Source organism: Salvelinus sp. IW2-2015, unplaced genomic scaffold (assembly GCF_002910315.2).
Source record: "Salvelinus sp. IW2-2015 unplaced genomic scaffold, ASM291031v2 Un_scaffold2262, whole genome shotgun sequence".
Taxonomy (NCBI): Eukaryota; Metazoa; Chordata; class Actinopteri; order Salmoniformes; family Salmonidae; genus Salvelinus; species Salvelinus sp. IW2-2015.
Window position 1 is genome coordinate 91,389 of NW_019943590.1, and position 17,709 is coordinate 109,097.

Sequence of the window (17,709 nt, forward strand, 5' to 3'; positions counted from 1 at the left end):
TGTCTTTGGAGAAGAGAGACCCTCCTGTAGGAGTTGAAACCTTACAGAGGTCTCTCTCCAGTAACAGAGGTCTGATATAATAAGGTGTGCCATTCGTATCACTGTAGTTCTATGACACTTACCAGTGTCTTGGTAGGGAAGTGGGGTGGTCCTGGCTGGAAGTGTTGTCCCTGGGTTGCCCGGTGCTGGTGGGCATGGCTGCCCTCCTCCGTAGTCCAGTTTTGGAGGCTGAGCCTCCATACCCAGGCTGGACGGTATTCGGGGCTGGTAAGTTCGGGTAGGCTGGGGCCACCTGGTAGCATTGGATGGGTGCTGCTGAGGTTTGCTGGGTGAATCTGGGTGTTTCACCTACGTGTGGTGTGTGAGGTCGGTGGCTTATCACCGCTGTATGGAATGAGCGAATATAATCAAGCCCGTTAGTTCACACCGTTTTTAATTAGAAGTCTTTGTAACAACTATTTGTTGAAACGGGTTGTGGTGAAGGAGAAACCCTAGTGTAAGACTGTTGGTTGAAATTAAGCCTAGTGTCTGTTTCTAATGAGCCAACAGGTAAAACCACAGCCTAAAATATGTGGAGGTGGGAAGAGTGTTGTGCTGACAGACAGGCCAGAAAATGGAAATTGCCTGATTATTCAGAACAGGAAGCCCCAGTCAGCTCAGTATAGGAGGGTATGTCTTAGGTTTTTTCCTAGGTTTTGCCTTTCTGGGAGTTTCCTAGGCCACCGGCTTTCTACACCTGGCATTGCTTTCTGTTTTGGGGGTTTAGGCTGGGTTCTGTACAGCACTTTGAGACCATATCAGCTGATGGTACGAAGGGCTTTACTAAATACATTTGATTTTATATCTGCCACAAAGCTTCTGTCGTCCCAAACCGTATTTGTACGCACAGCAGTGTTCTAAACAATATTGGAACTGTTTGCTTTCATACTTTAAAAAAAATCTCAGCGCAGCTCAGTAATTCTCGGTCAAAAACCCATTCAATGAAGAGGAATGCGTCGTAATTGTTGGGAGGAGCACGTTGGGGGGGGGGGGGGTGCGTCCCACGCGGATGGGCTCAGAGCCATCGTAAGGTAAGTCACGGATACTGGGCTATCAACTTCCTCAGTGTCTGTGGATCTGATAATGGCAAGAAGGGGAAGTTTCCAAAATGTACTTTAAGCTAATCTTAACACCATAGGTCTACGAATGTTGAATCCTACAGTATCAGCAATGCTCAAAATGTATGAGTTCTTGTTTCATGTTAAATTCCCATGTTTCCGAATTCCCATAACCAGATTCCCCCCCAACACTAAGGTTAGGTTTTACAAACACTAGATACTTCTCCGTTGTAAAGAGGACGCGTTACATAATTGGGCGTTGTCTGAAATCAAGCCGTCCCACTCAGTGTCCATTCCAAGATGCAAGCTATTCCTTTAATGATACGATCACTGCAGGTCAAAAGTAGGGGAACTATATTAGGGACCGTTTGGGAATACACAATCTTTGTTTTTTTTGGATTCCTCCAACCGCTCCGGCCTGTCCAGGGTTCCAAGTGGGTGGTCTGACCACTTTTCCGTATGACAATGGTGGCTCTTGAAGGCTCCGCCCCCTGTGGTGTGTGTACTACGATAAGTATGAGTCAGACTCACGGGCTGGAAGTAACCCACAGTTTATTCTAAACCACAGATTCAGCAGGCACGTGTTCAAATAGACACCAAACCAGGATAAACACTTTTTAATCTTATTTTTTCTGAAATGCAAGAAAAAAGAGATTCTCATTCCAACAGCGCAGGACAGCCAGATGACACCTGGTTTCCTGTTCGGAGTCCGGCACCAAAAACGAGACCAACTTTCAAAACGTAAGGAACATCCCAATAATGAAACGTGTTAGGTGGAATAAGAATACTCCCACGGCTTGATCACGTTGTAACCTTTTAAGTGTGTTTAATAAAGGAAACTGGTAATATGGGAGCCAGAGGCTACGGAACCAATAGAACCCTATTCCTATGTTAGTGCACTACCCCACAGAGGGCTCTGGTCTAAAGTAGTGCACTACCCACAGGCTCTGGTTCTACAAGTAGTGCACTACCTCACAGGGCCTCTGGTCTAAAAGTAAGTGCCATACCCAGGTAAATGAGTGACCATTTAGGATGTAGATTATTTCCCTACTTCACATTAAACAGTTGTGAACAGACTACCGGTATGTGGCTGTTCTCTCCATATGATGGGCAGCATTTTAACAACGAAACAGAAACCTGAGGTGTGGTTTCGAACAAGGAAAATAGTTGAATTTAGCTACGCATTCCATTTGTTTGTTATTTCTGGACGAACACAAAAGTCTGAGAAGGTAGTTGTCGGACGGGCGTAGTTGTCCTGTCAGGTCTATAACTGCCGCTACAAAAATCATTTGGAAAATATGGTTTATGTACTAAAAAAATAGCAAAGTAAATTTGGCAGTTTGGAATATTCTGGCTGAATACACAGTTATTTCCATGCAAAAATAGCTATTTGTGGCTTCACCGTAACAATTCTGAATGGTTCATTCAAAATCGTCAAATGGAAATTGGTTACTAAGTAACATGTTTGCCGCTAACGAAGCCTTGTTGAACTTAACTCCTTACTAAACACTGACCCCACTACGACTAACCACACAAGAGATACTACATCAGAACTGACCCAAGACTACACAGTTAGCTACAGTCAGACGACCCCAGACTACAAAGATGACTACAGTGTCAAACTGAACCCCACAGGATACACAGAGGATAACTACAGTCAAACTGACCCCGCATGACTCACAAGGGATACTACAGTCAGAACCTCAGACACTTGAGGGACCCTAGAATCTACATACTATCGAGTCATCACCTCCAAGCTCAAGAAACGTAAAGACCCAATCCGAGACTTACATCAGAACGATCTACTCCGATACAGTCAGAAACTGACCCCCAGACTACACGTCAAACTGACCCGCAGACTACAGTCAGAACTGACCCCCCAGACTACAGTCAGAACTGACCCCCAGACTACAGTCAGAAACTGACCCCCAGACTACAGTCAGAACGGACCCCCAGACTACAGTCAGAACGGACCCCCAGACTACACAGAAGATACTACAGTCAGAACTGACCCCCAGACTAAACAGAGATACCTACAGTCAGAACTGACCCCCGAACACACAGAGATACTACAGTCAGAACTGACCCCCAGACTACACAGAGATATCTACAGTCAGAACTGACCCCCAGACTACAGTCAGAACGGACCCCAGACTTACAGTCAGAACGGACCCCCAGACTACAGTCAGAACTGACCCCCAGACTACACAGAGATACTACAGTCAGAACTGACCCCCAGACTACACAGAGATACTACAGTCAGAACTGACCCCCAGACTACACAGAGATACTACAGTCAAGAACTGACCCCCAGACTACAGTCAGAACGGACCCCCAGACTACACAGAAGATACTACAGTCAGAACTGACCCCAGACTACACAGAGATACTACAGTCAGAACTGACCCCCAGACTACAGTCAGAACGGACCCCCAGACTACACAGAGATACTACAGTCAAACTGACCCCCAGACTACACAGAGATACTACAGTCAGAACTGACCCCCAGACAACAGTCAGAACGGACCCCCAGACTACACAGAGATACTACAGTCAGAACTGACCCCAGACTACACAGAGATACTACAGTCAGAACTGACCCCAGACTACAGTCAGACGGACCCCAGACTACACAGAGATACTACAGTCAGACCTGACCCCAGACTACAGTCAGAACGGACCCCAGACTACAGTCAGAACTGACCCCCAGACTACAGTCAGAACGGACCCCCAGACTACAGTCAGAACTGACCCCCAAGACTACAGTCAGAACGGACCCCAGACTACAGTCAGAACTGACCCCCAGACTACAGTCAGAACGGACCCCCAGACTACAGTCAGAACGGACCCCCAGACTACACAGATGATACTACCAGTCAGACAGACCCCCAGACTACACACGAGATACACAGTCAGAACAGACCCCAGACTACAGAGATAACAGTCAGAACTGACCCCCAGACTACAGTCATAAAGACCCCAGACTACACAGAGATACTACAGTCAGAACTGACCCCAGACTACACAGAGATACTACAGTCAGAACAGACCCCCAGACTACAGAGATCTACAGTCAGAAGACCCCAGACTACACAGAGATACAAAGTCAGAACTGACCCCAGACTACACAGAGATACTACAGTCAGAACTGACCCCAGACTACACAGAGATACTACAGTCAGAACTGACCCCCAGACTAACAGAGATACTAAGTCAGAACTGACCCCCAGAATACAAAGAGATACTACAGTCAGAAACTGACCCCCAGACTACACAGAATACTACAGTCAGAACTGCCCCCAGACTACACAGAGATACTACAGTCAGAACTGACCCCAGACTACACAGAGTCATTGAGAATATAAACAAATAGTTATATAATTGTTTTAAATCTAAAATCAACCAGCATATTTGTATTGTATTTTAGCGTAACATGTTTGTTATCGTGTTGTGATCAAAGGAGACATAGTGACTTGCGGAAGTATTCACCCCCCTTGGCATGTTCCTATTTTGTTGCCTTACAACCTGGAATTAAAATTGATTTTTGGGGGGGTTAGTATCATTTGATTTACACAACATGCCTACCATTTTGAAGATGCAAAATATTTTTTTATTGTGAAACAAACTAGAAATAAGACAAAAACAACTTGAGCGTGCATAACTATTCACCCCCTCAAAGGCAATACTTTGTACAGCCACCTTTTGCAGCAATTACAGCTGCAAGTCTCTTGGGGTATGTCTCTGTAAGCTTGGCACATCTAGCCACTGGGATTTTTGCCATTCTTCAAGATAAAACTGCTCCAGCTCCTTCAAGTTGGATGGGTTCCGCTGGTGTAACAGCAATCTTTAAGTAACACCATATATTCTCACTTGGATTGAGGTCTGGCCTTTGACTAGGCCATTCTAATACATGTAAATGTTTCCACTTAAACCACTAGAGTGTTGCTTTAGCAGTATGCTTAGGGTCATTGTCCTGCTGGAAGGTGACCCTCCGTGCCAGTCTCAAATCTTCTGAAGACTGAAGCAGGTTCCCTCAAGAATATCCTGTATTTAGCGCCATCCATAATTCCTTCAATTCTGACCAGTTTCCCAGTCCCTGCCGATGTAAAATCCCCACAGCATGATGCTGCCACCACCGTGCTTCACTGTGTGTTCTGGGGTGAAGAGAGGTGTTGGGTTTGCGCCAGACATAGCGTTTTCCTTGATGGCCAAAAAGCTAAATTTTAGTCTCATCTGACCAGAGTACCTTCTTCCATATGTTTGGGGAGTCTCCCACATGCCTTGGGCGAACACCAAACGTGTTTGCTTATTTTTTTCTGGCCACTCTTCCGTAAAGTCCAGCTCTGTGGAGTGTACGGCAAAGTGGTCCCATGGACAGATACTCCAATCTCCACTGTGGAGCTTTGCAGCTCCTTCAGGGTTATTTCTTTGGTCTTCTTGTTGCCTCTCTGATTAATGCCCTCCTTGCCTGGTCCGTGAGTTTTGGTGAGCGACCCTCTCTTGGCAGGTTTGTTGTGGTGCCATATTCTTTCCATTTTTTTTAAATAATGGATTTGATGGTGCTCCGTGGGATGTTCAAAGCTGTTCTGTTTTTATAACCCTGATCTGTACTTCTCCACAACTTTGGTTGCACCAGATCTTATTTAGGGGCTTCATAGCAAAGAGGGTGATACATATGCACGCACCACTTTTAAGTTATTCATTATTTATTAAAGTTGTATTTTCATTTCACTCCACAAATTTGGACTATTTGTGTATGTCCATTACATGAAATTTAAAATTACAGGTTGTAATGCAACAAAACTTTACGGAAGAGTGGCCAGAAAAAAATAAGCAAACACGTTTGGTGTTCGCCAAAAGGCATGTGGGAGACTCCCCAAACATATGGAAGAAGGTACTCTGGTCAGATGAGACTAAAATTTAGCTTTTTGGCCATCAAGGAAAACGCTATGTCTGGCGCAAACCCAACACCTCTCTTCACCCCGAGAACACACAGTGAAGCACGGTGGTGGCAGCATCATGCTGTGGGGATGTTTTACATCGGCAGGGACTGGGAAACTGGTCAGAATTGAAGGAATTATGGATGGCGCTAAATACAGGGATATTCTTGAGGGGAACCTGCTTCAGTCTTCCAGAGATTTGAGACTGGCACGGAGGTTCACCTTCCAGCAGGACAATGACCCTAAGCATACTGCTAAAGCAACACTCTAGTGGTTTAAGTGGAAACATTTACATGTATTAGAATGGCCTAGTCAAAGGCCAGACCTCAATCCAAGTGAGAATATATGGTGTTACTTAAAGATTGCTGTACACCAGCGGAACCCATCCAACTTGAAGGAGCTGGAGCAGTTTTATCTTGAAGAATGGGCAAAAATCCCAGTGGCTAGATGTGCCAAGCTTACAGAGACATACCCCAAGAGACTTGCAGCTGTAATTGCTGCAAAAGGTGGCTGTACAAAGTATTGCCTTTGAGGGGGTGAATAGTTATGCACGCTCAAGTTGTTTTTGTCTTATTTCTAGTTTGTTTCACAATAAAAAAATATTTTGCATCTTCAAAATGGTAGGCATGTTGTGTAAATCAAATGATACTAACCCCCCCAAAAATCWATTTTAATTCCAGGTTGTAAGGCAACAAAATAGGAAACATGCCAAGGGGGGTGAATACTTCCGCAAGTCACTATGTCTCCTTTGATCACAACACGATAACAAACATGTTTACGCTAAAATACAATACAAATATGCTGGTTGATTTTAGATTTAAAACAATTATATGAACTATTTGTTTATATTCTCAATGACCTCTGTGTAGTCTGGGGGTCAGTTCTGACTGTAGTATCTCTGTGTAGTCTGGGGGTCAGTTCTGACTGTAGTATCTCTGTGTAGTCTGGGGGTCGTTCTGACTGTAGTATTCTGTGTAGTCTGGGGGTCAGTTCTGACTGTAGTATCTGTTATTCTTGGGGGGTCGTTCTGACTTGTAGTATCTGTTAGTCGGAGGTCATTCTGGATTGTAGTCTGGGTCCGTTTCTGACTGGTAGTCTGGGGGTCCATTCTGATTGTAGTATCTCTGTGTAGTCTGGGGTCAGTTCTGACTGTAGTCTGGGGGTCAGTTCTGACTGTAGTATCTCTGTGTGTTGGGTCAGTTCTGCCTGTAGTATCTCTGTGTAGTCTGGGGGTCAGTTCTTGACTGTAGTATCTCTGTGTAGTCTGGGGGTCAGTTCTGACTGTGTATCTCTTGTGTAGTCTGGGGGTCAGTTCTGACTGTGTATCTCTGTGTAGTCTGGGGGTCGTTTGACTGTAGTATCTCTGTGTAGTTGGGGGTCTGTTCTGACTGTAGTATCTCTGTGTAGTCTGGGGGTCGTTCTGACTGTAGTATCTCTGTGTAGTCTGGGGGTCAGTTCTGACTGTAGTTCTCTGTGTAGTCTGGGGGTCAGTTCTGACTGTAGTGATCTCTGTGTAAGTCTGGGGGTCAGTTCTGACGTAGTACTTGTGTAGTCTGGGGTCAGTTCTGACTGTAGGTATCCTCTGTGTAGTCTGGGGGTCACGTTCTGACGTAGTATCGTTAGTCTGGGGTCAGTTCTGACTGTAGTATCTCTGTGTGTCTGGGGGTCAGTTCTGACTGTAGTCTGGGGTCAGTTCTGACTGTAGTATTCTGTGTAGTCTGGGGGTCAGTTCTGACTGTAGTCTGGGGGTCCGTTCTGACTGTAGTATGTCTGGGGGTCAGTTCTGACTGTAGTATCTCTGTGTAGTCTGGGGGTCAGTTCTGACTGTAGTATTCTGTGTAGTCTGGGGGTCAGTTCTGACTGTAGTATCTCTGTGTAGTCTGGGGTCTGTTCTGACTGTAGTATCTCTGTGTAGTCTGGGGGTCAGTTTGACTGTAGTATCTCTGTGTAGTCTGGGGGTCAGTTCTGACTGTAGTCTGGGGGTCCGTTCTGACTGTTAGTATCTCTGTGTAGTCTGGGGGTCAGTTCTGGACCTGTAGTATCTCTGTGTACGTCCTGGGGGTCCGTTCTGCTGTAGTATCTCTGTGGGTCAGTCTGGGGTTCCATTCTGTGTAGTCTGGGGGTCAGTTCTGACTGTAGATATCTCTGTGTAGTCTGGGGGTCAGTTCTGACTGTAGTATCTTGTGTAGTCTGGGGGTCAGTCTGACTGTAGTGATCTCTGTGTAGTCTGGGGGTCACTGTTCTGACTGTGAGTATCTCTGTGTAGTCTGGGGGTCAGTTCTGACTGTAGTTTCTGTGTATCTGGGGGTCCATTCTGACGTGTAGTCTGGGGGGCGTCAGTTCTGACTGTAGTTCTCTGTGTAGTGCTGGGTCAGTTTCTGACTGTAGTATCTCTGTGTAGTCTGGGGGTCAGTTCTGACTGTCGTATCTCTGTGTAGTCTGGGGGTCAGTTTCGACTGTGTATCTCTGTGTAGTCTGGGGGTCAGTTTCTGACTGTAGTATCTCTGTGTAGTCTGGGGGTCAGTTCTGACTGTAGTATCTCTGTGTAGTCTGGGGGTCAGTTGTCTGACTGTAGTATCTCTGTGTAGTCTGGGGGTCAGTTCTGACTGTAGTATCTCTGTGTAGTCTGGGGTCAGTTCTGACTGTAGTATCTCTGGTGTAGTCTGGGGGTCAGTTCTGACTGTAGTCTGGGGGTCAGTGTTTAGTAGAGTTAAGTTCAACAAGCTTCCGTTGAGCGGCAAACATGTTACTTAGTAACAATTTCAGTTGAACGATTTGAATGAACATTCYAGAATGTTACGGTGAAGCCACAAATAGCWACTTTTTTTGCATGGATAACTGTRTWTTTYAGCRGCAATATTCAAACTGCAAATTACTTTGCTATTTTTTAGTACATTAAACCATATTTTCCAAATGATTATTTGTAGCGGCAGTTTAGACCTGAAACAGACACACACTCGTCCGAACACTACCTTCTCAGACTTTGTGTTCGTCCAGAACATAACAAACAAATGGAATGCGTTAGCTAAAGTTCAAACTATTTTCCTTGTTCGAACCACACCTCAGGTTTCTGTTTGTGGTAAAATGCTGCCCAATCATATGGAGCAGACAGCCACATACCGGTAGTCTAGTCACAACTGGTTTTAATGTGAAGTAGGGAAATATATCTACATCCTAAATGGTACACTATTACCTGGGTAGTGCACTACTTTAGACCAGAGCCCTGTGGGTAGTGCACTACTTTAGACCAGAGCCCTGTGGGTAGTGCACTACTTTAGACCAGAGCCCTGTGGGTAGTGCACTACATAGGGAATAGGGTTCTATTTGGTCCGTAGCCTCTGGCTCCCATATTACCAGTTCCTTTACTTAAACACCTAAAGGGTTTACAACGTTGATAAGCCGTGGGAGTATTCTACTTCCCCTAACACGTTTATTATTGGATGTTCCTTCCGTGTTTGAAAAGTTGTCTCGTTTGGTGCCGACCGAACAGGAACCAGGTGTCATCTGGCTGTCCTGCGCTGTTGGAATGAGAATCTCTTGTTTTCTTGGCATTTCAGAAAAATAAAATTAAAAAGTGTTATCCTGTTTGGTGTCTATTGAACACGTGCCTGCTGAATCTGTGGTTAGAATAATAAACTGTGGGTTACTTCCAGCCAGTGAGTCTGACTCATGCTTTCCGTAGCAACACACCACAGGGGGCGGAGCCTTCAGAGCCACCTTGTCATACAGGAAGTGGTCAGACCACTCCCACTTGGAACCCTGACAGGCCGGGCGGTGGGAGGAATCCAAAAAAACAAAGATTGTGTATCCCAAACGGTTCCCTAATATAGTTCCCTACTTTTGACCTGCAGTGTGTATATAAAGGAATAGCTTGCCATTTGGAATGCACACTGAGCTGGGACGGTTGATTTCAGACAACGCCCAATTATGTAACCGCGTCCTCTTTACAACGGAGAAGTAATCTAGTGTTTGTAACCTAACCTTAGTGTGGGGGGGGAAACATCTGGTTTGGAATTCGAAACATGGAATTTAACATGAAACAAGAATTCATACATTTTGAGCATTGCTGATAACTGTAGGATTCAACATTCGTAGACCTATGGTGTAAGATTAGCTTAAAGTACATTTGGAAACTTCCCCTTCTTGCCTTAATCAGAATCCACAGACACTGAGAAGTGATAGCCCAGTATCTCCGATGATTACCTACGCTGGCTCTGAGCCATCCGCGTGGACGCCCCCCCCCCCCCAACGTGCTCCTCCCAACAATTACGCACGCATTCCTCTTCATTGAATGGGTTTTGACCGAGAAATTACTTGAGCTTGCGCTGAGATTTTTTTTTAAAGTATGAAAGCAAACAGTCCAATATTTGTAGAAACACTGCTGTGCGTACCCAAATACGTTTGGACTGACAGAAGCTTTGTGGCAGATATAAAATAAATGTATTTATAAAGCCCTTCGTACATCAGCTGATATCTCAAACTGCTGTACAGAAACCAGCCTAAAACCCCAAAAAGAAAGCAATGCAGGTGTAGAAGCACGGTGGCTAGGAAAAACTCCCTAGAAAGGCCAAAACCTAGGAAGAAACCTAAGATACCCTCCGTACTGAGCTGACTGGGGCTTCCTGTTTGATCATCAGGCTTCATTTCTGGCCTGTCTGTCAGCACACCTCTTCCACCTACATATTTTAGGCTGTGGTTTACACTGTGTGGTATTAGAAACAGACACTAGGCTTTTCAACAACGTCTTAACTAGGTTCTCCTTCACCACAACCCGTTTCAACAAATAGTTGTCAAATGCTTTAATAAAAGCGGTGTGAACTAACCTCTTGATTTATTGTCTGCCTCATTCCATACAGCGGTGATAGCCACGACCTCACACACCACAGTGGTGAAACACCAGTTCACCCAGCAACCTCAGCAGCCCATCCATGTCTACAGGGTGGCCCCCAGTACCCAGCCTACCAGCCCGTACCCGTCCAGCCTGGGTATGGGGCTCAGCCTCAACCTGGCTACGGAGAGGGCAGCCCATGCCCACAGCACCGGGCAACCAGGGACAACACTTCCAGCCAGGACCACCCCCTCCCTACCAAGACACTGGTAAGTGTCATAGACATACAGGTGATGACGTAATGGCACCCTTTTATATCAGACCTCTGTTCCTGGAGAAGAACCCTCCTGTAGGTTTTAACTCCTACAGGAGGTCTCTCTCCAGGAACAGGTTGGAGTGAAAACCTACAGGAGGGTCTCTCTCCAGGACAGGGTTGGAGTTAAAACTACAGGAGGGTATCTCTCCAGGAACAGGGTTGGAGTTAAAACCTACAGGAGGGTATCTCTCCAGGAACAGGGTTGGAGTTAAACCTACAGGAGGGTTTCTCTCCAGGAACAGGGTTGGAGTTAAAACCTACAGGACGTACTCTTCCAGGAACAGGGTTGGAGTTAAAACCTACAGGAGGGTATGTATCCAGGAACAGGGTTGGAGTTAACCTACTGGAGGTCTCTCTCCAGGAACAGGGTTGGAGTGAAAAACCTACAGGAGGGTTTCTCACAGGAACAGGGTTGGAGTGAAAACCTACAGGAGGTCTCTCTCCAGGAACAGTTGGAGTTAAAACCTACAGGAGGGTCTCTCTCAGGTTGCTGTTAAACTTCTAGTTCACCTTATGACTACTTGCCCAAAAACACCACTTCTGTCTGGTGTGGTAATGTCCTCTCTCTCTCTCTCTCTCTCTCTCTCAGGTTCAGCCTATCCTCCTGCTATCCCAGTGCCTTATAGTCAGGCTGGGTTCAGTCCAGGACAGCCATCTTACCCCATCCAGCCTCCAGCTCAGCCCGGCTACTCAGCCAGCAGCCCGGCTACCCAGCCCACAGCCCCGGTACCAAGCCAACCGTACGCCCACAACCAGCCTACCCAAACAGCAAACAGCCTACCCAGCCCAGGCTGGCGCGCCTCTGCCAGCTGATTCCCTCTGCTCAGCCTGCCTACAACCCTGCTTCGTCGACTCCCAACCTCGAAAACTGGCTACTGAATCAATTCTCCATCACTGTCTGTCTGACGCAGGTCTCCGTCCCATTCCCCATCCATCCATTGTCTGTCTGACGCAGGTCTCCCTCCCATTCCCCATCCATCCACTGTTGTCTGACGCAGTCTCCGTCCCATTCCCATCCATCCACTGTCTGTCTGCGCGGTCTCCCTCCCATTCCCATCCATCCACTGTCTGACGCAGTTCTCCATTACCGGTCTCCCTCCCGTTCCCCACCACAGGTCTCTCCACCCAACAAGGCTCCCTCCACCAGGTCTCCCGTCCCAACAGTCTCCCTCCCGTCCCCACCACAGCTCCCGTCCCGTCCCCCACCACAGTCCCCGTCCCCACACAGGTCTCCTCTCACACAGGTCTCCTCCCGTTCCCACACAGTCCCCCTCCACCACAGGTTCCTCGTCCACAACGGGTCTCCTCCGTCCCCCACCACAGGTCTCCCTCCCGTCCCCCCACAGGTCTCCTCCCGTCCCCCACCAGTCTCCTCCGTCCACCACATTCACTGAGCTTCTAGAGCTCACCTGGAGAGAACTCAACTGGCTTGGATCCCTAACAGCACCCTATTCCCTATGTAGTGCACTATCCTGGTCAAAAGTAGTGCACTACATAGGGAATAGTGTGCTGTTTGGGAACATGCTATACCTTGTTAGGGCCAGGTTTATTATTTTTATTACAGTCTAACAAAACAACAAAAAAGGGAATCTTCATGTATTTCTGTGCCTCTGTCTTCATTGTACAACCAACCCAAACTGTGGTTAAAATAATTTAAAAAAATGTTTTTGCACTGTAGTTGAATGACGTAGAGTAGAAGACAGCCAAGAATCAAAATGTCTGAATCCGCATTCACACAAATTATCAAATATACCTAAATCTAGTTTAGTGGTAAAACGTATGTCCTGTTAAAATGTCAAGGTGTCCTGTCTCGTACAGAAACTAGATGCAAGAAACAGTTGTGCCTTTTTTTAAACCATAAATTCTTGGTCCAACCAAATTATATTTTTATTTTTTTAAATAAAACCATCAGTCTAGGTGTTTTTTTTAGACCATTTTAAAGCCGTGTCCCCATGTAGGGCACTGCTTTTGACCAGAGCCCAATGAACTCAAAAGTAGTGCCCTATGTAGGGAATAGGGTGCCATAGGGCACTGGTCTAAAGTTGTGCCCTATGTAGGGAATAGGGTGCCATTTAGGACGTAAACCGTTCTAAAGAATGTTAAAACCTCCACAATATGCCTTGTTTCTCCACTCGTGCTGTGAGATCATGTAAAATCATTCTGTACCAAGCCTTGTAGGTGAACCAAGCTGGATGGAAACATTACCAGCCTTCAAATGAAATGTAATGCTTTTTTAAAAATGTCTTTATCCGAGTGACCTCTTCTCTGTTGATAATGTTCCTTAATCTGCATCCCAAATAACCCCCTATTTCCCTATATATATATATAAGTGCACTACTTTTGAGTTCCTATGGGCCCTGGTCAAAAGCAGTGCACTATTTTTTGGGAGCCAGCCCCTGGTTTTCCTACGCTGTATCTGTGAAGTCAGGGTCTGGAAAGGTCAGGTAGAAATACGCAGTGTAGAACATACATGCTTCTGACATGTTGGGACTAAAGGATCATGTCGGCTGCTATTGGTTGTATTTCTGTCTGCGTTCGGTATGCTGTTGCACCCCTTTTTACACGACCCTCGTTTGTTAGAACTTCTTGCCCAGGGTTGTTTTGTCCGCGTCACACGTGTTTCTATCCATGTCGGGGGGTATTCAACTTTGACCCTACGAAGGGACGGAGCCTGCTGGTTTTCTGTTCTACCTGATCGTTAAAAATTGGACCCACCTGGTGTCCCCAGGTCTAAATCAGTCCCTGATTAGAGGGGAACCTGGTGTCCCCGGGTCTAAATCAGTCCCCGATTAGAGGGGAACCTGGTGTCCCCAGGTCTAAATCAGTCCCTGATTAGAGGGGAACCTGGTGTCCCCAGGTCTAAATCAGTCCCCGATTTTAGAAGGGGAACAATGAAAACGCAGTAGAACTGGCTTTGAGGTCCAGAGTTGAGTTTGAGAGCCCCACATTGGATGTGTCATAATACCCATAAAACCTAGCTGTCAAACAGGTTCCATTTGTGTTTCCCATCGGGGATTTTAGAAACACTTAAAAATAAAGGCTGTGTTTCATGTAGAGACTTACCCTGGTGTGACTCAATATATATTCAGATGGGGGTATTATGACTCATGSTGTGACAGGATACCAGCCTTTGTCTGTTGTTCATGTGTGACTTCAGGTCGTGAGCACCTCGTCAGCCATATCTGCTTTAGCGTGCTGCTTGTTCGACTGAGTAAATGACATGCTGTGTAGTTTTAAAATGTTAAATCAGGAATTAAATGCCATTTTGCTACAATGACAAATAAATGTATTTTTTCTTTTTTCTTTTTCAACTCTTGTATCTTTATTTGTCCCTGGTCCCAGATCTGTTGGTGCTCTCGTCTCCTCCAGTATTCTCATTGTGATACCTACGCGCATACGGAAGAGACAACCAAAACATGGCATAACAATGACACACACCGAGTACAAATGACAATTGTCGTTTGCAAACACTGATGTTATTTAATGGATTCAAATAAAAGCTCAATACAGTAAAATCACAGAATATTTTCACATTCCAATATCAAGAACAGTCGGCATTTCCTCGGAAAAACCAACAAGATATTACCTGCGTCCCAATTAGGACCCTTTTMGGGGCACTACTGTAGCCCACRGGGCTCTGGTGAAAAGTAGTGCACTATGTTGGGACGCTGTACATAGCAGGGCTGGGGTCAATTCAGTTATCTTCCCCCCTCCTAACCTTAACCATTAGTGGGGGTGGGGGGGGATGCAAAAACTGATCCAAGATCAGTGTCTAGGGGCAACTGAACGCCACTCCGGTGCAGAACCAGAGAAGGAACAGGTCAGGAGCCAGTATCTACGTCCATATCTTCAGTRTCCTCAGACTCGGGACGACAAATCTCATCCAAAGCCAATTCTAACAAAACAGAATACACGAGTTACACAGGAAACTGGACACATAMAAGGATCATTGGTAGAAAAGAGGAGACACTCAATGTATAACTGGCCAGGTACATGTAAGGTCAAACCTTTTTTGGACCAAGTTGTAGTGTTTAAAAAAAAAAATTACTTAACAAAAATATAAAAACGCAACAATTTCATAAAGTTACAGTTCATAAACGGAAATCAGTCAATTTAAATAAATTCATTAGGTCCTAATCTATGGATATTACATGACTGGGAATACAGATATGCATCTATTGGTCACAGATACCTTTAAAAACCAAAAGTAGTGGTGTGGATCAGAAAACCAGACAGTATCTGGTGTGACCACCATTTAGCCTCATCTTATACGCACAGCTGATCAGGCTGTTGATTGTGGCGTGTGGAATGTTGTCCCAGTCCTCTAATGGCTGGGCGAAGTTGCTGGATATTGGTGGGAACGAACACGCTGTCGATCCAGAGCATCCCAAACATGCTCAATGGATGACAGGTCTGGTGGGTATGCAGGCCATGGAAAAACTGGGACATTTTCAGTTTCCAGGAATTGTGTACAGATATGGAGCCGTGCATTATCATGCTGAAACATGAGGTGACGATGGCGGATGAATGGCACGACAATGGTCCTCAGGATCGTATCTCTGCACATTAAAATGGCCATTGATAAAAAGCACTTGTGTTCGTTGTCCGTAGCTTATGCCTTCCCATGGGGCACTGTTCACAACAGCAAACCGCTCGCCCACACAACGCCATACATGTGTTTGTGCGGCTTATGGTAGAAAAATGTACATTTAATTATTTGGCAACAGCTCTGGTAGACATCTCTGCAGTCAGCATGCCAATTGCACACTCCCTCAAAACTTGAGACATCTGTGGCATTGTGTTGAGTGACAAAACTGCAAATTCTAGAGTGGCCTTTTATTGTCCCCAGCACAAGGTGCACCTGTGTCAAATCAAATTTTTATTGGTCACACACACACATATTTAGCAGATGTTATTACGGTGTAGCCAAAGACTTGTGTTCCTAACTACAACAGTGCAGTAGTATCTAACAATTAACAACAATACAGACAAATCTAAAAGTAAAACGTTATTAACAAATAGAAAAATATTAGGATGAACAATGTCGGAGTGGCTAAAATACAGTAAAATACATATGAAATGAGTAAAACAGTATGGAAACATTATTAAAGTTGAGTAGTGATTCCATGTCTATGTAGGGTTGAGTAACCGGGAGGTAGCCGGCTAGTGATGGCTGTCTGAWGGCCTTGAGATACAAGCTGTTTTCCCCAGTCTCTCGGTCCCTGCTTTGATGCACCTGTACTGACCTCGCCTTCTGGATGATAGCGGGGTGAACAGGCCGTGGCTCGCGGTGGTTGTTGTCCTTGATGATTTTTATCAAATCAAATTTATTTATATAGCCCTTCTTACATCCGCTGATATCTCAAAGTGCTGTACAGAAACCCAGCCTAAAACCCCAAATAACAAGCAATGCAGGTGTAGAAGCACGGTGGCTAGGAAAAAGTCCCTAGAAAGGCCAAAACCTAGGAAGAAACCAGGCTATGAGGGGTGAACATGGCCAAGATGTTCAAATGTTCATAAATGACCAGCATGGTCAAATAATAATATGGCCTTCCTGTGACATCGGGTGGTGTAGGTGTCCTGGAGGGCAGGTAGTTTGCCCCCGGTGATGCGTTGGTCAGACCACACCACCCTCTGGAGAGCCTTTCGGTTGCGGGCAGTGCAGTTGCCGTACCAGGCGGTGATACAGCCCGACAGGATGCTCTCAATTGTGCATCTATACAAGTTTGTGAGGGTCTTAGGAGCCAAGCCGAAATCCTTCAGCCTCCCTGAGGTTGAAGAGGCGCTGTTGCGCCTACTTCACCACACTGTGTGTGTGGGTGGACCATTTCAGTTTGTCAGTGATGTGTACGCCGAGGAACTTGAAGCTTTCCCACCTTCTCCACTGCTGTCCCGTCGATGTGGATATGGGGGGAGTGCTTCATCTCGAGGCCATCAGACTGTTAAACAGCCATCACTAACATAGAAAGGCTGCTGCCAACATACAGACTCAAATCTCTGGCCCCTTAAATGAACGGACTTAATAAAAGGTATCACTAGTCACTTTAAATAACACCACTTTAATAATGTTAACATACCCTACATTACTCATCTCATATGTATACACTGTATTTTACTGCGTCTTGTCTATGCCGCACGGCCATCGCGCATCTATATATTTATATTTATATATTCTCATTCCATCCCCTTACATTGTGTGTATTAGGTAGTCGTTGAGGAATTGGTAGATTACTTGTTAGATATTACTGCACTGTTGGAACTAGAAGCACAAGCATTTAGCTACACTCGCGTTAACATCTGCTAACCATGTGTATGTAACCAATAACATCTGCTAACCATGTGACCAATAACATCTGCTAACCATGTGACCAATAACATCTGCTAACCAGCATGTGACCAATAACAATCTGCTAACCATTGATTGTGACCAATACATCTGCTAACCATGTGACCAATAACATCTGCTAACCATGTGACCAATAACATCTGCTAACCATGTGACCAATAACATCTTGCTAAAATGTGACC

At 45.6% G+C, this 17,709-nt stretch overlaps 1 protein-coding gene across 3 annotated transcripts in view; it reads left to right on the forward strand.

The window, feature by feature from the left end:
- Positions 1-12,155, forward strand: part of LOC112073440 (protein shisa-5-like) — a 33,744-nt gene extending 21,589 nt beyond the window's left edge. Inside the window, exons 4-5 of one of the 3 annotated variants that reach the window (XM_024140731.2) lie at positions 10,894-11,134; positions 11,777-11,890. In XM_024140731.2, the coding sequence (XP_023996499.1) occupies positions 10,894-11,134; positions 11,777-11,807 (272 nt within the window). In that variant the 3' untranslated portion in view covers positions 11,808-11,890. Of the gene's footprint in view, positions 1-10,893; positions 11,135-11,770 lie in introns of all 3 variants that reach the window. The other 2 variants (XM_070440143.1, XM_024140728.2) reach the window with 2 other exon arrangements.
- Positions 12,156-17,709: the final 5,554 nt, after the last annotated feature.